The 27,527-nt window shown below is 41.1% G+C and overlaps 1 protein-coding gene across 1 annotated transcript; it reads right to left on the bottom strand.

Moving 5' to 3' along the window:
- Positions 1–335: 335 nt before the first annotated feature.
- CTBS (chitobiase) lies at positions 336–23,110 on the bottom strand. The gene is made up of 7 exons (XM_079778296.1): positions 22,899–23,110; positions 18,662–18,800; positions 17,949–18,157; positions 7,492–7,663; positions 5,813–5,910; positions 5,279–5,440; positions 336–867 (listed from the first exon to the last, which is right to left on the bottom strand). Exons 1-7 carry the CDS (start codon positions 23,073–23,075, stop codon positions 676–678), a joined length of 1,149 nt encoding a protein of 382 aa, XP_079634422.1. The 5' UTR covers positions 23,076–23,110; the 3' UTR covers positions 336–675.
- Positions 23,111–27,527: the final 4,417 nt, after the last annotated feature.

Genomic DNA, 27,527 nt, shown 5'->3' with positions numbered 1-27,527 from the left:
CCCCTGCAGGCCTGATCCCCCCCCAACTGCCCTCCCCTGCAGGCCTGGTCCCCCCCCCCCACAACTGCCCTCTCCTGCAGGCCTGGTTCCCGCCCCCCCCCCCCCCCCCGCAACTGCCCTCTCCTGCAGGCCTGGTCTCCCCCAACTGCCCTCCCCTGCAGGCCCGGTCACCCCCAACTGCCCTCTCCTGAAGGCCTGGTCCCCCCCAACTGCCCTCCCCTGCAGGCCTGGTCTCCCGCAACTGCCCTCCCTCCCTCCCCTGCAGGCCTGGTCCCCCCCAATTGCCCACCCCTGCTGACGCAGTCACCCCTAACTGCCCTCCCCTGCTGGCCATCTTGTGGCGGCCATCTTGTGACCACTTTGGGGCACTATCTTGTGTGAGGGTGTTAGGGTCAATTTGCATATTACCTCTTTATTATATAGGATAGTAAGTATACTTGTTTCTTACCTTTATGTTTCTGGACACTGAAGATATATCTATACCTATTATCTACATAATCTATCTATCTATAGTTCTACATACAAACAAAGCATCACTTTATCTTTACTGTTTTTTAATATAATAATTAACATATACAGCCATATGACAAAAATGTATAAATTTTCATCTCTTCAAGAAACTAGATCTGTTTGTACAGATCTTTTTCAAAATCTTAGTAGTTTGACAAAAGATGTTCACAGCTTTGGTTTTAAGGCTTCCCACATTTCTTCTGTTTGCTGTTTGGCTACAGCATCTCCAGAGTAGTCAAGACAGTTTGCATTCCACATGCCAATGCCCCGTAAGCCCCAGGTTTGTATATATGCTGTCTTTAAAGAAATGCTCTTCGGGTTATCATACCACACTTGATGAAATTGGCCAGCAGAATCCTATACAAATAAATGAAAGTGGAAATTTTAAATATTCAGTGCAATAAGAGGGAAAACATTTCTAAATTTCAAGGATTCAAAAAGGATACAATGAAATAATACAAATGTAAGGGCACAGCATTTTCTGGCTCTATGATTGCATGGCGCTTTACGTGATACTTGGTAGATATCATTGCTTGTGGCATTTTTACAACGGCAGAGATTACACAAATAGGCCTCCTAATAGCTTCCATTTAAGGTCTTCTCATGCCCTAAGATTCCTTCTTTGCCCTGATCTGATGATTATCAACCAATATGTATATCTGAGTCACTTGTGGAGTTTTTAAAAGTACAGATTCCAGTTAATTTGTTTGACTGAATTAAAACCTTCCAGGGCTAGTGCTCTGATATGTATTTGTTTGTTTTGTGTTCTGTGTTCCATTAGGTAATTGTGATATTCAGCCAAGGCTAAGGAGGATCGCTGCTGTGGTTCTCTGAACCAGCTTATACACTTTTTTATATTCCCTACAGTTTCTAGAAATGTGCCTAGTTAGGACCTCAACAGATGCTTTTGTTTATGATGCATTAGTTAAATCAAGAGGAATGGCAATAGACAAGGAAAGTAACTTCTTTTCTAAGTCTTACCCAATTGATCTAAGAGCCTGTCAGGTCTGGACTCCATGGGTGCCTTATGCACACAGCTGACGAAAACCATAAACTAGAAAGTGGTCTTTTGCCCACCTTCTACCCTGTAAAGTCCTTCTTCCCATAACACCTGTCTCTATCTAGCACTGACAGTCTTTCTCTCTTAGAAGGTATATCATTTATTGGATAAAAGAGAGAAAAAATGAGCAGATCTAGGCAAAAGGGTAGAGGAAGGGGGAAATAGGAGGTAAAAATAGAATGACCTGTGGTTAAAAATAATTTACTGATTTTATATACATCTTGTAAAAATTTTAAAGGCAGTTCTCAACTAATGCCAGTAACATTTTTTTTTAATGATAGCACCACTGGAATTAGAATAGTCTCCTAAAATAACTTCTTTGAAGGGAAACAGTCCCTGGTAAATAAATAAACTATGGCATATTGAAGTATAAAAGACTCATTATATACAAGCATATCTTATACTATATCTTATATTCTGTACTTATAGATATTTAGATCTAGTAACAATTGTAATTCACCATTAAAAGACAACTTGAAGAACTTGTACCTAAATATAGAAATATTTATTTTTGAAGATTTAGGAGCAAATCCAAATACCTTTGAATTTGCCATCATTCTAGCTAGTACTTTGACCTTTTTGACACTGTTAAGAAATTTCAAATGCCTCAAAATAGTGAAGGATCAAAGGATGAAAAACTGAGTACATGTAGGAGTGATATATGCATGGTTCAGGCATAAATGCCTTCAAATATATTGAGTACCAAGATGAAGCTGCTATTGCTGAGACAGCATAAGAAGGCAGAATGATTCTCTTCAGTCACATCAGAAAGTTGATTTTGGTTGCTGCTAATTTTACAATCAACAAAAAGAGGAACAAAAGCAGTATGACTAGATTGTTGTCTAAAGTGCCATGGAATGAATGGTCTTCAAGGCTCATCAGAATGTATTCTGAATTTTAAGACCTAAAAGAATGTGTCTTCTTATTCATTACAGAAAAAGTAAGACAGGGATTCAGAAACACTACATCACAGCATCAACTATTATTCTGCATTACATATTTCTTTTTTTAAAAAAATATATATTTTATTGATGTTTTTACAGAGAGGAAGAGAGAGGGATAGAGAGTTAGAAACATTGATGAGAGGGAAACATCGATCAGCTGCCTCTTGCACACCCCCTACTGGGGATGTGCCCGCAACCAAGGTACATGCCCTTGACCGGAATCGAACCTGGGACCCTTGAGTCCGCAGGCCGATGCTCTATCCACTGAGCCAAACTGGTTTCGGCTACATATTTCTAAATTATGTATAACTGGTTACATGCAGTCTTTACAAGACATATCCTTGAAACACTCTTCCCGCTCCATGTTCCTAAGAGTGTTGGGAACAAGGTTCTATGTTTTAAAAAATGACATATGTGCTGCAGCACTTCTCAAATCCTTTCTTATAATATACATTTTAAATCTCCAGGAGGGACATACAGTATGCATTGTTTTCCAAATTTATTTGGCCATGGTGTGTGTGTGTGTGTGTGTGTGTGTGTGTGTGTGTGTGTGTGTGAAATATTAACAGTTCCTAGAACAGGATTTTATAAATACTACTAGAAGCCCGGTGCACGAAATTCGTGCACCGAGGGGGGGTTGTCCCTCAGCCCAGCCTGTACCCTCTCCAGTCTGGGACCCCTGGAGGGATGTCCGACTGCCCACTGGGATCGGGCCTAAACGGGCAGTCGGACATCCCTCTCACAATCCAGGACTGCTGGCTCCCAACTGCTCACCTGCCTGCCTTCCTGATTGCCCCTAACCGCTTCTGCCTGCCAGCCTAATCACCCCCTAACCACTCTGCTGCCAGCCTGGTTGATGCTTAACTGCTCTACTGCCAGCCTGTTTGCCCCAACTTCCCTCCTCTGCCGGCCTGGTCACCCCTAACTGCCCTCTCCTGCAGGGTTGATCACCTCCAACTGCCCTCCCTTGCAGGCCTGGTCCCTCTCAACTGCCCTCCCTTGCAGGCCGGGTGCCTCCCAACTGCCCTCTCCTGCTGGCCATCTTGTAGTGGCCATCTTGTGTCCTCATGGGGGCAGGATCTTTGACCACATGGGGGCAGCTATATTGTGTGTTGGAGTGATGGTCAATCTGCATATTACTCTTTTATTAGATAGGATAGAGGCCTGGTACAGGAGTGGGGGCCAGCTGGTTTGCCCTGAAGTGTGTCCCAGATCAGGGTGGGGGTTCCCTTGGGGCATGGGGCGGCCTGAGCGAGGAGCCTGTGGTGGTTTGCAGGCAAGCCACGCCCCCTGGCAACCCAAGCAGAGGCCCTGGTATCTGGAATTTATTTTCCTTCTACAATTGAAACTTTGTAGCCTGGAGCGGAGCCAAGCCTGCTGCTCCCTCCGCGGCCGGCAGCCATTTCTGTGGCAGTTAGTTCACCTATAATTGAAACTTTGTAGCCTTAAGCGGAGACCTGGGCCCGGCCAGGGTGTACGGAAAGCTTTGCTTCCCCTGTTGCCACTGGCAACCCTGGCTTGCTCTCTCAAGCTCCATTCTGCCGCCATTTCTGTTTGAATTTGTTTACCTTCTATAATTGAAACTTTGTAGCTTGAGTGGAGGCTTAGGCCTGCAACAGCTCTCGGAAAGCTTGGCTTGCTCTGTTACCTGGGAAACCTTGCTCTCTGTGGCTGTAGCCATCTTGGTTGGGTTAATTTGCATACTTGCTCTGATTGGCTGGTGGGCATGGCTGCTGGGCGTGGCTTGTGGGAGTGTCAATGGTATGGTCAATTTGCATATTACCTTTTTATTAGGTAGGATTTGGCAAAGGCAAGGTTACAGTATGCCATAGCTTAATTATTAGGTATGCACACTAGACTCTAAACTTTAGAAAACTCTGCAGTAAAGTTTTCTACATAATCAATATATAGGCATGTATAGATATAAATCCATTATAATTTGTTAAATATGTATGTTTGCAATCATTTTTTATAAAAGATTACCAGACCATTAGTTAAAAATAGATATTCTTACTGGAATTAATTTACATCATATCTTTTTAGGGCTCCTTTTACAATAATAATCCAAAGTGAATTCAAAGCTAGTACTTAGATTTTTGAAGTATGAAAAGTTATTATGCTAAAGGTAAATTATGAAAAATATAACTTTTCTTTGTCTCTTTGGTATGGCAATTCCTGTTTATCAAACATTACCTGACAGAACTGCTTATCATTCACTCCATTTCTTCAAGTCTCTGTAATATTTTTAGTTTCTAATTTTAACATGGTTTTTCATTGGTCTCATATCACATAGTTTGACTGAATTGTGAAATAAATTTGAAATGATGCCATTTTCCATTGTAAAGTCCATGATGGCATCTCTTGTTCTTGGCCTCATTCCTTCCTGCATAGGAGCCTCATCAGAGTCTCTATCTACTTTGAAATGGAGGTTTCCAGCCTATTTTTTCCCAAAGCTTATTAGAAACCACAGTCTTCATACATATTTGTCATCTATTCAGGAAATCCTGTTTGTGATATGCATGTTTTTGTTATACCACCTACAATGACAAGTGGCCACTGTGACCATACCTTGAATTGCTCACCAGGGAAGTAAAGTTCCTGATTAAACAGATTCAAAGACAAGTTAACTGCTATAAACAGCAGTCAGTATGTTGTACCTAAAAGAAAACTGATAGAAATCCTCCATAGCAAATAGGTAATTATGAAAATATGCAATTACAAAAACTAATAGAAATAAATGTCCATAACTTGTGAAAAGTCTTACTTTATAGTTATAATATGGAGACTTCTGATTTTCATCCCATAGGATTCCAGAAAGAGAACTCTTTACTTGCTTCATAATTATTTTATAGGGCACCTGACGTCCTGCAGCATCACTACATGGAGCTCCCCGGAAAGGGACTTTTGCAATGGTACAAACATGATCCTAGAAATGCAAAAATGTTCATGTTAGAAATTATCACTTAAGTATATGTTAAGAGTTAAATCAGAAAATATACTGAAAACTATTAGAAAAATGTATACTATATAGATATGCTGATTATACAGTATGAAAATTAAATTTCATTATTAAATGAAAATATAGAACATTCAGAAACTTTCATGGGATTGAATATTTAAAAATAAACCCTTTCCTTTTTAGTCTCAAACTATATTTCAGAAATTCTAAAGTTTATATACTCTATATATAGAAGAGTTGGTAAATTCTAAATAGAATATTATATATTATATATTACAGCAAGGTCTAAAAATACTAAAGAAAGAGAAAGAAATTATGTAAGAAATGAGCTGTTCTTACCTCTGATAGAGTCAGGCAGGTATAATCATAACCATACCAGGGAAGACCCATTACGAGTTTCTTAGGGTTAATGCCCATCTTGATGTAGTCATCATATGCTAATCAAATAGGGACAGAAAAAGCATATTTTTCCTTCATATGTCTACTAATATATTTATACAAGCCTTGCAGCATCTAAGTTTGTAAAACAGGTACATTTCTGCAAAATACTAATACTGTACTATGGATCCCTTTCTGCCCAATGCTGCAAAATGTGTATTTCCACCAAGAGAAGTTCTAAGACTATGTAGAATGTTAAGTAAATTTGCTACTTTTCATAACCTTTGAAGTTATGGTATACCATTCAATAGCCAAGAAAGGGGTGGGTTATGCATCATTTCTGAAACATATTTGATTATGAAACTTTTTTCTTTATTGTCTAAAGTTTTACATATGTCTGCGTTTTCCCCACTTGACACCGCCCCGCCCCCCAGCCATTCCCACCCGGGGCAAGCCCCCACAGCCCTAGTATCTGTGTCCATTGGTTATGCTAATATGCATGCATACAAGACCTTTGGTTGCTCTCTAACCACCCCTCCCCTGCCATTTGTCTCTGGATGTATTCTTGTTCATCATGATTATGAAACTTTTATTGATAGAGCACAGTTATCATCTCTTCCATGAAACACAGTTTGGGAAGATTAGATTAAATAATTACTTTTTAATTATAACAGAATTAAATTATTTGTCAAATTGTTAATTATCTGTCCAAACAACTAGGACATGCTAAAATGAGGCCAGGTTCTAAGGTTTTACCTCTATATGAAAAAGAAATAATTTTTTACTTACTAACCAATCAACAAATCAGTGCCAACTATCTGAGAAAAAATTCACTGGAGTCCATAAGATAGTAAGCAACCTTTGATTCAATTGGTTGATGAGATATAAACCAATCCAAACTTTGGAAAGGATAATGCAAAGGCCATATCATATGAATGACCGGTCAGAAATACCCTTTATTGTGATGCTATACAGGCATACCCTCCTTGTTGTACTTCAAAGATGTTGCTTATTTGGCAACCTGATGACAGACTCTCCACCCACAAAATGATTATGACTTCCTTTATTGTGATACTCACTTTATTGCTGAGGTCTAGAACCAAATCTATAATATCTCCTAGGTATGTATGTAATTTGTAATACAGCATGTACTAATAATAAATGTCAAATGAGATAAAGGCAATCCTATCAATCATGTGTAGAAGGTATTCACATCATAACTATCTTTGCTATTAAATTATTTAACAGTGGTTATTTCAACAAAAATATCTTGCCAAGTTCTAGATTAAAAAATATCTTATTTATGTAATTTTGAGAGAAGTGTGTTGACTTGAAGTTAAAACACTTGCTTGAGTTTCAACTATGTAATACTTCATAGCTGTACAATCAAGATAATACTCTTCATCTCATGTATAATAGATGATTAATAAATAACATACTTATTTAGAAGATTTTTAGAAGAATTAAATGAAAACTTTAAAATTTTTTGTAAACTTTAAAGCTCTCCAAATTAAATGTTTTTCATGTTTCAAGAAAGCATGGAAAAAGTATACAAATGCCTTAGAAATACTAAAATAAGACTTAGTGTTTGAGGTTATGAAATTAATACTAGCAGTAAATGATTATTTGGTGTGTCTTACCAGTTATTGTCTGATTATAGGGAGCATTGGCTGCTGCAATACATTCTGACCAGACCTGACTTTGTTCATCGTAAGACATCACAAAGAGAAAGTCACAAGCATCTGCAATTCCAGTATAATTATAGCACCTTCTGTCTATGCACTTTGGAGACCAAGCTACATCAAAGGTTACCTGTGGAGAAACGCAAACCATTTTATGTAACAGGATCAAATATGCATATTATGTTAGATGTTTTGTTGATTACATATTCTCGTCTAATGCTATCCAAGAAAACAGAACTGCTTTCATATATGAATGTAGGGTTTGACACATATGGAACTAGAAAAGTTCTAAGAAACATATATTTTTTTGCTTACATGGATTGATCCAGACATATATTTGGACAATATTTTGGACACATATTTAAATAATGGACCTATATTTGCAACCAGACTTATTTGAACATATACAATTTCAGGAGCAGTTAACTGTGTAGAAGGGGAGTTTTAAACTAAAATGTCTTCAAAGGTTAGATTGGAAACTCAACAGATTGAAAGAAACAGGTATAATGACAATAGGGTGTGGTGGGAAAGCAATTGGAAAATAAAAGCAGCACACGAAAATAATTCAAATACAAAAGTTTTTAAAAATTACCCAGGCTGCCTGACTGGTATGGCTCAATGGTTGTGCATTGACCTATGAACCAGGAGGTCAGTGTTTGATTCCCAGTCAGGACACATACCCAGGTTACAGGCTTGATCCCCAGTGGGGGCTGTGCAGGAGGCAGCCAATCAGTTATTCTCTCTCATCATTGATGTTTCTATCTTTCCATCTCCCTTCCTCTCTGAAATCAATACAAATATATTTTTTAAAATTATGCAGGATGAATTGGTCAGTCATATGTTGGTACAAGCTGACTGGCCTGGAAGTAGGAGCCCCTGATTTACAATTACATTATTATGATGGGTTTATTCCAACATTACAGTTAAAGAATAGTGGTGTTTTATAGTTACAGGTATAGATAACCAACTAGAAATGAATAAATCACTTAAATGGTCCAATTTAATGGAAATATTCCAATAAAACTTGAGTGATAAATTATCTTTCATTTTGAATGGTGAGCCAATCTTCTACAACAAGTCTGTCTGCCTTAACCAAGTATTAATTAGCCTTACATGTGTGCAAGTATTCTAAGGTTTCATTAAAAGTTCATATTTAGGCTCTCGGTAAACCCACTGATTATTACAAATGATTGAGATACTTTAGTTAAAATTTTTACACTTTGGCCAATTTATTCTACTATTACTATTTTTAAGACTTTCTCAAAGTTCTCTCAATAATTCTCTGCATATTAACACTAAAGGAAGCTCTACAAACAACAACAACAACAACAACAAACAAACCTTATAGGTTATAAAGCAAAAATTTACTTCTTGGACCCTGCTTTATTGCTGCTTCCTATTATAAAATGGGAGCTATACTATTGTAAATATATTTCAAATACATTTTGTAAGTCCTTACCTCTCCCCTAAACATTAATAGTATTTTCACTTGGATTTCATAGTTAACCTCATATTTTTGAGAAGGCAATATTAATATTTTAGACAAATCAAAAGACTTTGGTTCCAGTGTTGGCTCTGTATAACTAGGTCTGTGTAACTTAAAACATCTAAATCTGTGTTCCTACCTATAAATATAAGGATGTAGAAAGAACTCTTCAGGAGCATTTCTAGCTCTTTAATTCTCAGACCAAAATTCTGTAATCTTAAATCTCGTATTTCCCCCAAAACACATTTCTCCTTCCAGACTCTATTTTAGCCTCTCTCTCTCTCTCTCTCTCTCTCTCTCTCTCTCTCTCTCTCTCTCTCTCTCCTCTCCTCTCCTCTCCTCTCCTCTCCTCTCCTCTCCTCTCCTCTCCTCTCCTCTCCTCTCCTCTCCTCTCCTCTCCCTCCCCTCCCCTCCCCTCCCCTCCCCTCCCCTCTCTCTCTCTCTCTCTCTCTCTCTCTCTCTCTCTCTCTCTCTCTCTCTCTCTCTCTCTCTCTCTCTCTCTCTCTCTCTCTCTCTCTCTCTCTCTCTCCTGGTCACCATTTTAAGAGCCTTTCTGACTCCTCTTCCCCACACCCCATTGCTAATCTCACATTTTCCTTTCCTTCTCATAATTCTTTAGCCGCTTCCTTTCCATTAATTAATTCAATAAATATTTGTGGAACACTTGCTGAGTGTTAGGGTTATGCCATCATCCCAATCCAAACCATAAATCCTATTATTGTATTATTGGGTTAGTCCTTACTGGTCTCCTTTTCTCTTCTAGAAATTTTACATACTGCTATACAATATTCTTCTCTAAGCACTTTCTACACATGTAACCTGTTACAGAATAAAATGCATACTTTTAAGTCTGATATTCTTGACCTTCCACAATCTGGTCTATCTTGGCAACTGTACTTACCACTAATCTACCTAACATGAATTTGACATAGAAGCCCAAATTGTTCTACTTGCCCCTCAAACATGGAAATAGTACTGCTGCTCAATCTCTTCCTCCTTGACCTCTCACTATAGCTTAATCAGCACTAGCAAATAGGTTATTTTTTTCACTCACCAATTCTAATTCTTACTAATAAAAGTCTAAGTAGTGGTCACGCCATGACGCCCTCACGCCATCACAAGATGGCTGCATGCAGGTGGGCGGGGCTGGGCTTGACACTGCGGGCGTAGCACAGAGCCTGCCTGGGAGTCCCACCCCCGCGAGGCGAGGCCTACCTGGGGGTCGGGCAAGGCCTGCCTGGGGATCTCCCGGCTCCATGTGGTGAGGCCTGCCTGGGGATCCCGCCACCTCCTGGCTCCACACAGCAAGGCCTGCCTGGGGGTCTGGCGAGGCTGTCCTGGGGGTCCCACCTCCAGGCTCCATGCGGTGCAGAGACAGAACCCCTGGCTCCAGCCTACCTCTGTGGGGCAATCCATCAAGGAGCCCCGGATGGGTGGGTGGGGCCTACTTCTTTGGGGCGATCGATTGCAGTGTTCCTGCAATGTGACAGGGCACAGGCCAGGCTGGGGGACACAAATTTTGTGCAACGGGCCTATAGTTTATCAATAAAAGCAATGTAAAGAATGTGGGAAGCCCTGCCCAGTTTTGTTCAATGGTTAGAACGTTGGCCCTTGGACCAAAGGGTTAGGGGTTCTGTTCCCAGTCAAGGGCATGTACCTCCTCCCTCCCTTCCACTCTGTCTACAAATCAGTGGAAAAACATATCCTTGGGTGAAGATTACAAAAACACACTTAAAAAACAACAACACCTGACTATTAAAGTAAATGAAACCATTAAAAAAAAATGAGGGTTATGTCTTTGATAGCAAAGTATGTGAGGAGAGGAATCTGGTGGCCTGCATACCAGATATTTGCTATTCTTGGTCTAAATTGTACTAATCTGAAAAGCTGATTTCCACACAGATCAATCCTTATATCATTTATTAATTTCTCAATAATTCTCAAATGCCCGTTGACCAAATGTACCAGAATCACCTTGCACAACTTGATAAAAATATAGTTCCTAGGCTCTATCCTAGATCTACTGAATCAATCACTGGGGATATTTTTAACAAGTATTCCCAGGTGATTCTGAGATAGGTTTAGAATTATTGGTTAATATTACTTAGGTAAAACATAACATAAAATATATTTTACATACTATATATAAAACATAAATATTTTCTAGTTAACTATATTTTAAAATTTTGAAAGGCAGGTATTATTCATTCACTTGATAAACAATTTTTAAACATTGTGTTAGACATGTTTAAAGGAGCTGGTCCCTATCTTCAAAAAAGCACTGCTAGGCCTAATATTCTTTTTAGTTTTGTTGAGGTATAATTGACAAATAAGATTGTAATATATTTAGTGTACAACATGATGATTTGATATGCATATATATTATCAAAAGTATTAACTAACACATCCATCACCTCACATATTTACTTTTTAAATTTTTTTTAAAAACAGCATGATTTTATTTAATACACAAGTTTGATACAACCAAAAAGTAAAACACCAGAGTAAAATTGTAACAAAAACATGGTATTTCATTTGCAATGCATGAGAAATGGTTAACATCTTTAGTCATAAATAAGCTCTTAAAAACCAGTGACACTATAATAATGCAAGGAAACTGGAAAAATAAAATGAAAAGGTACAGGTGATGATACTTTTTTTGTTGATGATAGCATTTAAGTTCCACTTTATAAGCAACTTTCATTTATACAATACTAGAGGCCCGGTGCACAAAATTTGTGCACTGGAGGGGGGATCCTCAGGCAGGCCTGCACCCTCTCAGAGTCCGGGAGCCCTCGGGGGATGTCTGCCTGTCAGCTTAGGCCCACTCCCTGGCAGTCAGACATCTCTCTCACAGTCTAGGACCCCTTGCTCCTTACCACCCACCTGCTCACTGCTCCTTACTGCTCGGCTCGCTACTCCTTAGCACTGCCAGGGAGATGGGAGAGGCTCCCACCACCACCACCGCTGCGCTCGCCAGCCGTGAGCCCAGCTTCTGGCTGAGCAGCGCTCCCCTAGTGGGAGTGCACTGACCACCAGGGGGCAGCTCCTGCATTGAGCGTCTGTCCCCTGGTGGTCCGTGTGCATCATAGTGACTGGTCATTCTGGTCATTCCACCGTAACGGTCGCTTAGGCTTTTATTATATAGAAGATGGCATTATCAACTATAGTCAACATGTTATATAGTAATCCCCAGACTTTATTCACCTTATAATTGGAAGTTTATACCTTTTTACCAGACTCTCCTTATTCCTCCCAGCCCCTGGCAACCACCTACTCTCTGTTTCTAAGTTCAAATTGTTTCTTTAAGATTCCACACCTAAGTGATACCATGCAGTAATTGCCTTTATCTGTCTGGCATATTTCTCTGAGCAGAATTCCATTCAGGTTATTCAATAGTGGAAATATTTCCTTCCTTTTTCCTTTTTTTCTTTTTGAGAAGGAGAAACATCAAGTTGCTGTTCCATCATCTATGCATTCATTGGTTGATTCTCAAATGCACCCTGATGGGGGACCCAACCTGCAACCCCGGTGCATCTGGAGGATGCTCCAACCAACTGAGGTACCTGGCTAAGGCTTTCCTTCTTTTTTAAATCTGGATATTTCTTTCTCTCTCTCTCCTCTCTCTCTCTTCTCTCTCTCTCTCTCTCTCTCTCTCTCTCTCTCTCTCTCTCTCTCTCTCTCATCATATTTTCTTATCCATTCATCTGTTGGTATTTAAGCTATTTTCATCTTTGCTCTTATGAATAATGCTTCAATAAACATGGGAGTAGAGCTATTTCTTTGAAAGAGTGCTTTGTTTTCTTTTTATATACTAGTTCTGTTTAATTTCTTGAGAAACTAATTTTTGTGGTGGTTGTACCAGTTTACATTCCTACCAATAAGTAACAAGGTTGTATGTTTATTGGAATGTATCCATTTCCTCTAAGTTATCTAATTTGTTGATATATAATTGTTCATAGTAGTTTCTTATGATCCTTAGGATGTCTGTTTTATCAGTTGTAATACCTCCTCTTTCATTACTAATTTTCATTATTTGAGACCTTTTTTTAGTCTAACTAAAAGTTTGTCAATTTTTTCTTTCAGAACACCTCAGCTTTTAGTTTCATTCATTTTTTCTATTGTCTTTATAGTCCATTTCATTTATTTCCACTCTGATAATTGTTATTTCCTTCTTCTACTAACTTGGAGCTTCATTTGTCCTTTTTCTAGTTTCCTTGAAGTGTGAAGTTGGGTTGTTTATTAGAGGGCTTTCTTCTTAATGTAGGCATTTATCAGTTTAAATTTCCCTCTTATAATTGCTTTTGCTGCATCCCATGAGTTTTAGCATGTTATATTCTCTTACATTTGTCTCAAGATACTTTTATTTCAATTTTGATTTCTTCTTTGACCATTGGTTGTTTAGTAACATACTGTTTAATTTGTACATATTTGTGAGTTTTCCAGTTTTCTTCTTATAAGCATAAAGAAGTCTTTTCTATCAAGGTTATAATTTAGATATTAACTCCCCTCATCTCCTGGCAGGTAGTTAACAATCTAATAAGTAACCAGACTGGCAAACATTCCTGAAGAAGAAATAGTTTGTCCCATTCCCCAGCAGACATTCCATCTCCTTCCTTATTGCGCTGCTTTTCTCAGATTAGACATTCAAGCTAGAATGTGAAGCCACGCCTTTCAGCCAATCCGGGTAGGACGCAGTAACTCCTCAGGGAAGGAATAAAAGGAGAGCAGAATCCTCATTGTGTGTACCTGCCCTCCACGTTGCTGGTGCATTGCACCCTTCTGCACAGAAGTAAACTTGCCTTGCCTATCCACTTTCGTGGGTTTGTCTCATTTCTGCAACAACGTTGACAAGCATTTCTAACATTCTTATGATTGATTTCTAGTTTTATACCATTGTGGTCAGAAAAGATACTTGATATAATTTCAGTCCTCTAAACATTATTAAGATGTGTTTTGTGGCTTAACATATGCTCTCTCCTGGAAAATGTTCCATGTGCACTTGAGAAGATGTGTATTTTGTTGCTGTTGGATGGAATGTTCTGTGTATGTCTGTTAGGTCACTTTCCTCTAATACAGTTATTTTTAACCAGTGTACTGCAAGAATTTTTAAAACATGCAATACCTGCTGATTTAGTCAGGGGCACTGACCTCTTTTCCCTAGATTGCCAAATAAAAAAATGACAAAGCCAACACACAATAGCCTTCCAGCATGAATGCCCTGTCTTGAACCATAAATATATAGGTCATATTATACAGCTGCATCTTATTGGTCATGTCCCATAATAAGGTTGCATCTGATTGGTTAATTCTTGGTACCAGAAATCCTTATATACAAGTATAGGCACCTGATTTTTTTAAAAGTCACTTTGGAGCAAAAAGAGTAGGTAATTACTATAATTTTTTTTTAATAAATAAATCAAAATTATACCTATTTTTCTGTCAGATTGGCAAAAATATATTTTTTGGTGTGCTACAGAGTTTTAGTAATTAGCTTATGTGTGCCATGAGATGAAAAGGGCTGGAAATTGCTGCCCTAACATATAGTTATTGAAGTCTCCCTAGTGATTATCTGTCTGCATAATCTATCTGTTACTAGAGCTAGCTAAATATTGATGGGAAAGGAAGCAAAGGGGGAGACATTGTTGAGCATATTCAGGGAAGCAGAGACCTGTTTGCTTCACCAGGAAGCTATAGCTTCACACTCCCCCCAAGGAAGCACCAGTCCATTGCCCAAAGATCACTGGGGGAAGGGATGAACAAAGGGGAAGTAAACACGTGGGCAATAAAATCAAAATGGCACAGTGGGAGGTGTTCAACCCCAGAAGCCTGTCAGTCTGGGAAAAAGATCATTGACTAGGGGTGGACCCCAATACAAGCCCGAGAAAGTTTGGGAAGCTAATTGGTTATTTTGTTTGTTTCTTAAATATATTTTTATTGATTTCAGAAAGGGAAAGGGAGAGAGAGAGTTAGAAACATCAATGATGAGAGAGAATCATTGTTTGGCTGCCTCCTGCATGCCCCACACTGGGTATTAAGCCCACAACCCAGGCATGTGCCCTGACCCAGAATCAACGGGGACCTTCTGGTTCATAGGTCGATGCTCAACCACTGAACCACACCGGCCAGGCTAATTGGTTATTTTGAGTAAGTTTCTGGTTCCTCCCAAACCTAAGAATACATAATTTCAGGTGAACAAAGAAGCTCTCTCTCTCGCTCAGTGACCTGCACTTGTCCCATTCATTCTTGTTCTCCCCCGCCTGGATACAAATGACCAAGCAGGTCTAGTGGCCACCTGGCCTGAGGCAGACTATGCAGGCTCCCAAGGATTATGAAACAGGAACTCTGGGCATTTGGCTTTTATTTTGGCCCTGCTGAAGACATGGTTGGACTTTTTCAATGGTGGGATGAAGGGAGATTGGACATTGGGAAGCCAGGAGGAGAACTCTTTTAATATTGCACCACAAATAAACCATGCCACATCACAATTTCTTGTGTGTGGATCCTTGAAATGCTTTTCTCAAGATCCTATGAAAGAGTCTTTTTCTCACTGACAACATATCCACTGCTTAAATTGGATTATAGAAGTCCCCTATTATTATAGAACTAGAGGCCTAATACACGAAATTTGTGCAAGAGTAGGCCTTCCTTCCCCCAGCTGTCAGCACTGGCTTCCCTCTGGCACCCAGGACCCGGGTTTCCCTCACTGCCCCCAGCTTCGTCCAGAAGGTCGTCCAGAAGGACATCCGGTCTAATTAGCATATTATACTTTTATTATTATAGATTGCTGTCTATTGCTTCCTTTAAATATGTTAGCATTTGCTTGATATATCTGGGTGTTCCAATGTTGGATGCATAAATATTTATAACATATATTGGTCCATTTGATGTGTCTCATAAATTCCTTAAGCTACCTGCAGTCTTTTCCATCCTTTTTTCTTTTCACTGCTCTAATTAGATGAAATTCTCTACCTTTAGGTTTATTGATCCTTTCTTCTGCTTGATACAGTTTTTTATTGAACCCTTCTGTTGAATCTTTCAGTTCCGTTATTGTTATTCTTCATTTCCATTATTTCTGTTTAGTACTTTTTAATATTTTCTCTTTGTTGAAATTCTCATTTTGTTTAGACATTGCTCTCCTGATTCAGTGAGCCATGTTATGACTATTATTTTGAATTCACTATGGAGTAAATCACTTACCTCACTTTCATTAAAGTCTTTTTATAATGTTTGATCTTGTTATTTTGTTTGGGGTCTGGGGAGGGTTGCAGTCACTACCTAGATGTGTGCTAATTAGAAATCAGAGCCTCTGGCAGCAACTTTATGCAGTCAAACCCAGAAAAAGACTAGGACAGTGGTCGGCAAACCGTGGCTCGCGAGCCACATGCGGCTCTTTGGCCCCTTGAGTGTTCTAACACCACTTCTTCAAAATAGACTAACCCAGGCCGAAAACTGACTTCTGTGCATGGGCCATGAAGTTTCAATCGCACTGTCCGTGCACGCCCGCACGTGGTATTTTGTGGAAGAGCCACACTCAAGGGGCCAAAGAGCCGCATGTGGCTCCTGAGCCGCAGTTTGCCGACTGACTAGGAGATACATTGTTGTATTTTTGCCTGCTCTTTCTCAGCTGAGCCCTATGGGGGAGGAGGGGGAAAATACCCATTACAAGTGCTCAAGTGCTTTGGGAACCTCTTCTTTGTCAGCTACCATCCTCTGGCTTTCAGAGCTAGGCTTGGGGGACCATCCCTCAGTGGGAGCCTTAAAAATTGGTGCATTCCAAACCCTTCCTTCCTCAGAGAGAAGCTGCAGTTGGGGGTTCCCTCCCTATTAAATGGTGCTGTGTCAGGAGTGGGGTTTATGGCAAGAGTGTGTCTCACCCTTACCTAATCATTTCAATGTTACTTTCTCAGTTGCCAGATGTGTAGGCACTCAGTTAGGTCCTGGATTTCTCTCTGAGGAAATTGTTCCCTTTGCAGCTGTACATTTCATGTGTCCATTTCAGGTAGAAAATTCAGGAGTTTCCTATGTCTTCATTTGGTCTAGAATCTCCTAGCCTAGTAGTTCTTAACCATAATCACCTATGAAACTCGTAAAAAAATATGGACTCTGGGCTCACTTAAACTGTGTGAATAGTAATCCCTAGGAGTGAGTTCCAGTGCGTGTATGTGTGTGTATGTATGTGTGTGTGTGTGTTTATGACTAGGTTTGAGAATTACTAATCTGGGGCCACTTTATCCTTTGTTACCCATACATTGCCTGGCAAGATGCCCTGTGCTATGATCTGCTCTAATCACACTCATGATGACAGAGGGGAAGCACTCTGCTTTTTGTCATAACTCTGACTGATTCTATGGAGTCAGTCCTTTGAGCCTTCATGGGCCTTGGGTGCTTTACAAAGCAATTCAGTCGGTGGAGCAGCTGAAGTACCTCTACGCCAAGGCAAGAGCTGTCTGTGTCCTGCACCGGAGAAAGCAGGGCCTAAACAACTTGGCCCTTCCTGATTCTTTCTGATCCCTTTGCCTAGCTAATATTTCTAGTCCTGCTGCAAGGTTAGAAGATGGTGCAATCCATGTTCTATCTTGATGTACATAGAGAACAGACTTATCATCTTAAAATTCTGTAAAACTTTTAAAATTGCATGCATATAAGCATACCCAATGGACGCAAAACACCTGGGGATGAGGGCATGTATGGGAGTGGGATGGGGGGCGGGGGGCAATGGTAAGATATGTACACATATAATACCTTAATAAAAAATGAGAAAAAAATAAAATAAAACCTCCAAAGTTCCAGAATATTTCCTAGGATGTAAATGCTGAACTTTTTTCTACTTCATTACTATAAAACGGATTCTATTAATTATACCTTCATGAGTACATCTTGATAAGGAAATTTAGGGATTTCCAAAAAACATCAAAGGAATTTTTACCTGTGATCCCTCAATTTCACGATGGAAAGAATCTGTAGTTTCTTTGACTAAAGCAGTTAAGGCATCATATTCAGGTGATAAACAATTAACTTCTTGCTCTATGTCTATATTAATTCCATCCATATATTGTGTTTTGGCCAAATTAACTTGTTGAGCTATCCAGGATGTTCTGAAATGAGGATTAATGATATCCTTTAAGGACACATCTCCTGTGAAATTAATACACACATTTTGTTCATATATGCTTTTCACAGTTTAATGACATTTACTTCACAACCCCATTCCAAAGAGATCAAACTGTCCTTTAAACATCTCATTATTTTGGAACTCTAAGCTCCCAATTTAAGTCTTCCAGATGAATAAATAATATACCAAAATAATAAAAAGTTATTACTCATTCATCTCCAAAGTAACTGTTATGAGTAATTAGTAAAATCATTCTCAAAGTAGAAGCAGAAATTGTGGACTATGACTAGCTAAAGGTCATCATGCTAATTAGGAGTCACATTTTGCTCAAAATGATGCAGTGGTTTATTTAATTCTTTAATAATATTTGTATTTGTGAAATTAATTACACAGTATGTAAGAATTTAAGATGCTAAAAAATATGCCATATGAACATGAAAAGGGAATGTTTTGGAAAGTAGGAATAGCAAATGATGCACGTAAACTTACCAATTGTCTGGACACATCTGGTAAAAACTGGCACTCACCTTTCAGCACTACTCTGGCTCCTTTTGAATGAGCATAGCACATAAGTTCTGAGTCATATTTTCCAAAAAGTGCCACAGTTGTAATCTGTGACCAGTCATAAGATTTCCAAGTTTTGTCACCAACATCAAACACAAAAACCTGTCAGGACAACAGGGATAAGCAAGTACCATCAATTAAGGTAAGAAGAGTGGCATGCCAACATTAAACATCAAACATATGCTAGGCACTGGGGGCACTGACAGTACAAGAGTGAAAAAGACATGAGGGTCAGGGTCCCAATATAACTGGTGGCAGGGTCAATTTGCCAGCTTGGAAAGTAGCTAGGAGGAGATAGCAGCAAGTGTCAAGGCCTAGAGGCAGAGAGAGCATGGTGGTTGTGTAACTAAATACTGAGTATGGCTCTCACCTAGAATTTGTTTTTTTTGTTTTTGGGTTTTTGTTTGTTTGTTTGTTTGTTTGTTTTACTTCTGACCTCCAGAACTGTTGGGGGGAAAAGGTGTTGTTTTAAGACACAGAGTTTGTGTTAATTTGTTATAGTGGCAATAAGAAACTAATACATTTAAACCATATTTTTGCTATAGAACAATTGTTATAAAATTGAGTTAAACATTTCAGGAAAAAAATTAGAGTTTTCTTAAAGTCCTTCATATCAGACGAATTAGAATAGCAGAGAAGTGAAACTGTTCTGTTGATGAAAGATGATGTATCGCCTAGAATTTAGATTGCGACAGCAGGGACAAACCAGAGAGTGGCAGGCAGGATTAAATCATAAAAGGCCTTGAAAGCCGTCTTGAGAAATTAGTATTTTATCCTGAGGGAAAGCGTTTAAAGGAGAAGTCACACATTTATACTTTAGGTCTTCATTTATGTATGCATTTTCAGAAAATCCCTTCAGCTGAAGCGGAAATGGATTCAAGAGAGGCTAAAACTGGAGGCAGAATGTCTAATAGGGAAGCTGTTGGAAGAATATAGGCAAGAGATGTTAGTGACCTCAACTAATGCTGTGGAGCAGCAAAGGTGAGATTAATGAACAGATCTGAAAGATCCTAAGGAAGCAAAATTTACAGGACCTTGTGACTATTTGAATGAGTAAGGCAAGAGAAAAAGAGGAGGTTGATAACCCTCAAGTTTCTGGCTGTTGTAGGTGGAGCCATAGATACTGCATTTCTTTCTTTAAAAAAAAAAAAAAAAAATATATATATATATATATATATATATATATATATATATATATATATATATATTTCAGATAGGAAGGGAGAAGGAGAGAGAGCTAGAAACATCAATAGTGAGAATAATTGATCAGCTGCCTCCTGCATGCCACACACTGGGGATCGATCCCAAAACTTGGGCACGTGCCCTGATTGAGAATTGCACCAGGACCTCCTGGTTCATAAGTCGATGCTCAACCACTGAGCAATACTGGCCAGGTGATACTGCAATTCTATGAATGACTTCTTAGAATAGTACTCAAGTTAAATTCTGAAGTAGATGATGTTATGTTTCTCCAGTATTTTTACCCCACAGATAATTCTAGAAGCACAGAAGCCTCACTGATTACTATTACTTTATCCCAAATAAGGTGTTAATTGATTCAGCAAATACTTACTGAATTCCATCCAGTAAGGTATAGGAAGAGCATATTGCTAGACATTAGTGACAAAGGGGTTAAAAAGAAAGAACAGGTCCTTTATTTAAGTACAATTGTGGTAGGGGCTACATGGGAATGCCGGGGCCCATGGTAGCATATAAAGGAACCTGCTTCCCTACTTGGGCAGGAAAACTTCACTGAGGACTACACACTTAGGAAAGGACTAAAACCTGGGGAATGATCTAGACAGAATGGAGGAGACATACCTATGGACAAAAAAAAAAAAAAAGCATTCTCAGCAGAGGAAAGAAAAGAGTGCAAAGGTCTGAATCCCTCAAGAGAATTTGGAATTTATGGAACCAAAAGAAAGTCAATGTGGCTAGAATACAAGATCCTGTAAGTATATGGAATCAGATGGATCTAGTAAGTTGGCAAGATCAAGTAAAGCTTTGGAGACCAGGGAGGATTTTGTATTTTATCCTGAGATCAATGGGAAACCATTCGAGTATTTTAAGTAGGGGTGGGGCCTAAGATGTGCATCCTATCTAATAAAGAGGGAATATGCTAATTGACCTTCACACCATCACAAAGATGGCAGCGCCCACAGCCAATAAGGAGGGGATATGCTACTTGACTGTCCCGCCCTCAAAGATGGTGGCGCCCACAGCCAATAAGGAGGGAATAAATTGACTGCCACGCCCTCAAATGTGGCGGCACCGACAGCCACAAGATGGCGGTGCCCAGTCCCCTCAGCCCTGTGGGGGGCAGCCATGTGGCAAGCTGGGCCTGCCCCCAGGTGGGCCTGGCCGCTCCATGTGCTTGCCTCCAGAGTCCCCCAGTTCCTTCAGCCCCCCAGCTGCTCAGGGCCGGCCCAAGGCTCAGGTAACCAGGGCTGGCCAAGGCTTGCGCTGCTGGCAGTGGCAGCAGCAGAGGTGTGATGGGGCATCACCTTCCCCTGATCGCTGGGTCGCCTCCTGCCCCTGAGGGCTCCTGGACTGTGAAGGGGGCAGGCCGGGCTGAGGGATACCCCCTCCAGTGCATGAATTTTCATACACTGGGCCTCTAGTATAGAAGTGAGAGGAAGAGAAGGATATCCTATCCTATGTAATAAAAGCCCTCTCCCTTCCTCTCTCTGAAATCAATAAAAACATATTTTAAAAAAATAAAAAATGTAAAATTGAACAGCTCATTGTATTTAGATTCATATTTCCATCACAAAACTTATCCCTTTAATACTGGTAATTAAAATTGAATTTGTTTAAAAAAATACTGAGGGCTTGTGATATAATAGAAATCCTAAAAAAATAGCTGGATGAACCAATTGAAAATGCAAGGAGAAAAAAGCTATGTAGTCTAGTCTTGGGGTTTGAAAAACATAGAAAAGATCAGTAGAGAAAAAGAGCATTTAATGTGAACATAAAAATGAACACAATTTTAACTTGCTTGCATAATTGGTTTTCCAAATGCTCACAGACACTGTCTAACCTGCTAAGAGGTATTGTTGCTACAGTAAGTCTTTCAGATGATAGGTTTCCATACCAGGCAGGTTCTCTATCAGTAACACTTTCACCACTTTTATTTTTTCTCCTAAACAATGTATACATGTTTTTATTGGCATTGAGCTGTCACAGCCTCAAACTTAACCTGCTAGACTTAAGAACTGGCAATGGCCCCTACATTACAAAACAATGCTCTCTGGACTAAGCCTTTCCACCTCTCTGATGTCCAATTCCCTGTGCAGTCATCAAACTCTAGGCAATCAGGTTGTTTTCATGTTGCCTCTGAAACAGTTTGATTAAAGTTGTCAAAGGCCTTACAAATTGTTAGGTGAGTAGAAGGAAAATTCACTGAAAGACCTAGTTTAACCCCCCTTCTTGGGTGGGTTTTGAGGTGCCTAAAGGAAAGGGGTGGTGGGTAGAGGAAAGAAAAGGTAAGTAAAACATTCTGCTCTCCAATGCACTGCTGGAGTGCAGAGATTCAAACTGAACCCTCATATTCCCTCCCCACCCCCTCCCTCTCTCCTTCGCTCTTGTTAATCCTCACCCAGGATATTTTTCCATTGATTTTTAGGGACAGTGGAAAAGAGAGGGAAAGAGAGAGAACATCTAAGTGAGAGAAACACACATTGATCAGTTGCCTCCTGCACGCCCGCCCCCCCCCCCCACCCCCACCCCCGCCCCAGGGGCTGGGGAGAAGCCTGCAACCAAGGTACTGGCCCTTGGCCAGAACTGAACCAGGACCCTTGGTCCGCAGGCCGATGATCTGTCCACTGGGCCAAACTGGCTAGGGTTGAATCCTCATTCTTTTGAAAACCACGGAGTCTTGCTGTTTAGCGAATGTCTCATTAGCTCCTTGCTTGCAAGCACTGCAAGCGACACAGCCGGATCATGAAAAGAGCTTGTGTTTGGATTCAGGTCAGGGTTTGAACACTTGCTGTAAGACGTGGGAGGAATTACTCAATCTCCCTGAGCTCGAGTTTCCTCATTTAAAAGATGAAGGAAATCCAGAACTAGAAAGGTCCTGGGCAAGTAAGTGGTCAAATTGGTTTCAGCACCCGCACCACCTCTTTTTAGGGCTCAGTTCGCCTCTAACGTCTCTCTGAGGTCTGAGGACCAGACCCCGAGGGGCAGGCGAGAGGCGCCTACCTCGAAGTTGGGGCGGTTGCGGATGGGTCGGCACAGCGCTGGATCCCGGCACGGACAGTCGGCCCGGGCCCCGAGCGGCGGCGGCAGCAGCAGCAGCAGCAGCAGCGGAGCGACCCCAGGGGCGCTGCTCCTCGGGCGGCCCAGGAGGCGCGGGAGTCTGCGCGACGCTCTGGACATGCTGGTGGGTCACCCGCCCGCGCGGGTTCCTCGGGCCAGGCCAGGGGGGCGGCGCCCGCAGCGTAGGTTCAGGCGGGGTGGGCGGGGCTCCCGGTGGGAAGGGCGGGGCGGGGCTCCCGGGTGGGAAGGGCGGGGCGGGGCGGGGCGTTAGCCAGGGCTGGGTGCCTGGGCAGCGTGGAGCAGGAAGGCCGCTGTGAAAGGTGAGCCCGTGCCTCTCTGGTCACAGGGGACCAGTTGACCCAAGTAAATATCATCTCTGCCTTTGATGTCCCCACCAACACTCTGCAGCTCTTAGTGGTTTGTGCACTCCTTGTGAGTCTGCTGGGGGAGGGTTCCCCCAGAATGGAGAAGTAGCGGTTCTTGGAAAGGAAGGAAGAGCAACGTGGTTGGAATGGCCCAAAGATTTTTAAGATACAGACATCCCCTCTGAGTTAGGATGGCGGCTCAAAGACAGTCGTCTAATTCCGCCTCCTGGAACGGTTCTGGAGCCGCAAGAGGTGCCTCAGAAAAATAGGATTCAAGGAGGCTAGTGTGTGTGTGTGTGGGGGGGGGGGGGGGGGGAAGGGGGGAATTTCTGAAAAGAAGGGGGATTAGGTGAGAAGCAGGTAGATCGCTGGATTTTTCCCCTCCAGCCTGTGTCTGTAGGCAGCCGCCCCTTCCCACCTAGGCTGAAGTTTTGAGGTTTAATTTTCTGAAGAGAGTAAAATCTCCAGGAAGTGCTTGGGAGCTCTACCTAAAAAGGGAGATAAGGGACTGTGTGCCTGGATTAAAGATATTGACATCGGGGTTCTCCACAAACTATACACCAGATCGCTCCATACTGAAATTCAAAGTCAAGAGAGGGACCCACTCACTCAGAGCTCCCTCCCTTTTCACTTTTTATCTTTTTAAGTCATGGACAGCAAACAAGAAAACCCAATGATACAAAGGGAAGAGGACTAACCACCAGAAAGAGGCATATGGAAGAAACAGACACTGCAGGGTGAACACTTTTTAAAATTCCCGGGAATATTCCTGGAGGGTTAAGAGAATATGTAGCCTCTATAGGATGCAATAAAAACGGGGTGGTGGGTAAATTGAGTTTGGGGAATTAGAAGGTAGCACAAGTGAGGGGGGGGGGGGGGAACGCTCACAGAAGATTTGAGGGAAATAGAGCAAAATGCTCTTCAAAGAGAAAGATAAGAAAATTGGAAGAGCAGTGCAGAGGAGAAGAAATGAAGTAATTCAATAAAAACTTTCAGGACTGAAGGACATGAGTTTTCAGAATGAAAGAGCAAAGAACAGATCCTAAGAGTTTCCAGAGAGGAAAAAAAGTCACATAGAATAGAGAATCAGGATGCCATCAGATTTCTCAACAGCAACACCTGAAGCTCAGACAATGAAACAATCATTTGAAATTCTAAAAGAATATGACTCCACTTGAAATTCTGCCAAATTATCAATCACGTGGGAAAGTCATGCAACCTTTCAAAGTATAACCTATAATACACTCTTTCCCAAGAAATTACTATAGACTGTGTTTCACCAAAACAAAGAAAGAGGAATAAAGGGGATACAGGAAAGGGAGATCTAAAATAGGAGCGAGAAGATGTAAATAGCCACCAACCTCCCCCTCCCCCGAAAGATGGCGAATCCCATAATAACTGCAGAGCATCACAGAGCGCCAGGTTCAGATTGGATCCTGCTGGAGAATTTGTAAATGAAATGCACAGCCACTCCTCAGCAGTCATCTTCTCTCCAGAGTGAACAGATCGTCAAGATGTAAGTCAGGGAAAACATCTTTTTATTACTGAGATACACAATAATGGTAGTGTAGGGCTGAGACTGATAAACTCAATAAGGTAGTATATTCTTAATATGGATGGTTTCACTGAATCTAGTTATCTTTTAACCAACAAGGAAAGAGCCTTCTGATTCCCATAGTTTCAGACTATTCTGTCACACAGAAGAAAATACATACCTGCCTATGTGGGGGGTTCCCAAGACCTCCCAAGTTCAGTTATCACTAACAGGGGTCCTCAAACTTTTTAAACAGGGGGCCAGTTCACTGTCCCTCAGACTGTTGGAGGGCCGGACTATAGTTAAAAAAAAAAACTATGAACAAATTCCTATGCACACTGCACATATCTTATTTTGAAGTAAAAAAACAAAACGGCAAAAACACCCGCATGTGGCCCGCGGGCCGTAGTTTGAGGACGCCTGCACTAGAAGAACGCACAGGACTCAGCAAAAACGTGTACTCACAGCTAAGATTTATTACAGCAGAAGGGTACAAAGCACCATTAGCGAAAGGAAAAGGTGCATGGGGTGAAGCATGGAGGAAACCAGGCGCCAGCTTCCAGGAGTTCTCTCCCCACGGAGTAACGTCGGACATGCTTAATTACTCCAGCACCCAATTGTGACCACACGTGTGAAGTGTCGTCTATCATGGAAACCCAGAAACGGTAGGAACCATCTGAAAGCCAAGTCCCCAGAGGCCAGCCAATGGCCGACCTTGCAAGCAGGCCTTACTAAGGGTGGCACTCTCAGGCCTGTTACGTTCTCTCTTCTACCTACTACCCAAATGAGGAATTGTTACATATGTGTATAAGCACATACATATATCACTACGGGTGCAAAAGAAGCTAGTAACAGTGTTTGCCTCCGAGGAGGGGGGAAAGTGGGTACCTGAGAGAAAATGGGGGGAGCAAGACTTGCTTTGCACTGTTTACTCTTTTGTTCCTTTTGAAACTCATATATATGCACCAGCAGAGCAATATTTAAAGCACTGTCACTTTATGATGAGTACCTATAACTACTTAATTTTTGTTGCTTCTCTAGATGTGACCAGAACAAAATACTCCAACTTGCCAGAAACTGTTTCTTGGAATAAAGAACTCCTCCAAGGGCTTATGCAGTTCGGCTTGGAACGTGCAGCTAGCGAAGTTGAACATTCAAAGCCTCAAGCAGTGTTTTCTGTCGTCTTTAGTTAATATGTGGTGAAAAAACAGACTTGAATACTCCTAATAAAACTGCTGTGAAACCTGTGAGTAACCTAGTCATCGATAGTTACGCGAGTAACGCTGTCAGATGGTGAGAGTGCTCAGCTGTTTCCTGTGGCCCATTGTAATCTAGTTTTCCGAACTCCAGTCTTTCCCTCCTTTAATCCAAGCAATAACCCCGTGGTTTTCAAACTTTAGTCTTGATAAGAATCACCTGCAAGGCCCCAAATGCAGAGTCCTGGGCCCCACCTCAAAGATTCTAATTCACTGGGTCTTTATGGCCCCATGAATGTGAACGTGAAACAAGTGCCCAGGTGACTGTGGTGCAGGCGGTTGTGGTGTATCCTTGGAGAGACACTGTCATGATGAGTGCTTTCATAATCTTCCTAAAGCACAGGGTTAGGGTTTTGCTTACATCCTACCACCTTTTCAAAAATCTCCCCCCATTTAGTACAGCAGAATTTCCTAGACGCATGGGAGCTCACAGTTCCTTCTGAGGATCTGAAAATAGCTATGAACTCTCTAGAAAAGTGCATATACATATTCAGACAGATTTTGTAAACAGTTTTTAAGTTTATCTATGGACTGCTACAGTACTTGATCTTAAGATAACACTAAGAAGTGAGTATAAGTTTTTAGTGGCACTCATATTTATTTTACTGCCACTCATGCCCCCTCTTTCCAAAACCTCCTAGGTTCCTCTCCTTCCCATTCTCCTTAGCAGTTGCTGTCTTGTCACTCCCACTGCTAACATGTAAAAGTGTCACATTTTCCGGAACCAAAAATCAGGATTCTATACAAGTCATGGCACTTGATACACATGACAGAAAACTCTATTTGGCTTGGGCGAAAAAGGAGGAATTTATTAGTTTAAGAAACTAAAAGTTCATGTGTAATTCTTCAGGTCCCAATGACTGATAATATCACTAGTTCTCCGTCTCATTCTCCATTTCTTGCCTCTGCTTTTCTCTGAACTGCCTCCACTCTCAGGCAGGCTTTTCCCTTATAGGAAAAGTGATTGCAACAGCCCCAGGCTCCCCAACATCTCCAGAGTGTCCCCTTACGTTTGCAGGTCTCAGGGGCAAGGGCACAAATAAGTCCATACACCTGAAGACTAAATATTTTAAAGTTATAACCAAGCCAACAAACTATCCTCAACCTTGAAAGTGTTGTGCACTTGAGAGAGCAACTAAACTGGTAAGATAAATACTTGGGTTTCGTTGGAGTCTCATATATTTGATGTGTCCAGTATTCTCTTTTGATCTGGGGTGATCACTAGAGTTAGAGAGGGACTGAGAGCACGTCCTCCTCCTCTCCTTCCCCTGCCCCTTCAGGAATGCTGCGGAGCCCAGCTCTACTGCACATCTGGGGGCAAACCTCCTGCAGTGTGAGCTCTCTGAAGATGTGGGGTCCGGTGGAAGGGAAGCATGGGAAATGAGATCACAGCTTTCTGCCCTAGCCAGTTTGGCCC

Source organism: Cnephaeus nilssonii (assembly GCF_951640355.1).
Source record: "Cnephaeus nilssonii genome assembly, chromosome: 7".
Taxonomy (NCBI): Eukaryota; Metazoa; Chordata; class Mammalia; order Chiroptera; family Vespertilionidae; genus Cnephaeus; species Cnephaeus nilssonii.
The sequence above is the reverse complement of the archived record's forward strand: the minus strand, read 5'-3'. Positions and strand labels throughout refer to the sequence as shown.

Excerpts from the sequence above, each read along its gene's own strand:
- CTBS (XM_079778296.1), bottom strand. The coding sequence starts at position 23,075 with ATGTCCAGAGCGTCGCGCAGACTCCCGCGCCTCCTGGGCCGCCCGAGG. Across the intron at positions 18,158-18,661 it reads AGCCAGAGTAGTGCTGAAAG|GAGATGTGTCCTTAAAGGAT; the intron begins GTGAGTGCCAGT and ends TTAATTTCACAG. Across the intron at positions 7,664-17,948 it reads GTGAAATTGAGGGATCACAG|GTAACCTTTGATGTAGCTTG; the intron begins GTAAAAATTCCT and ends GTTTCTCCACAG.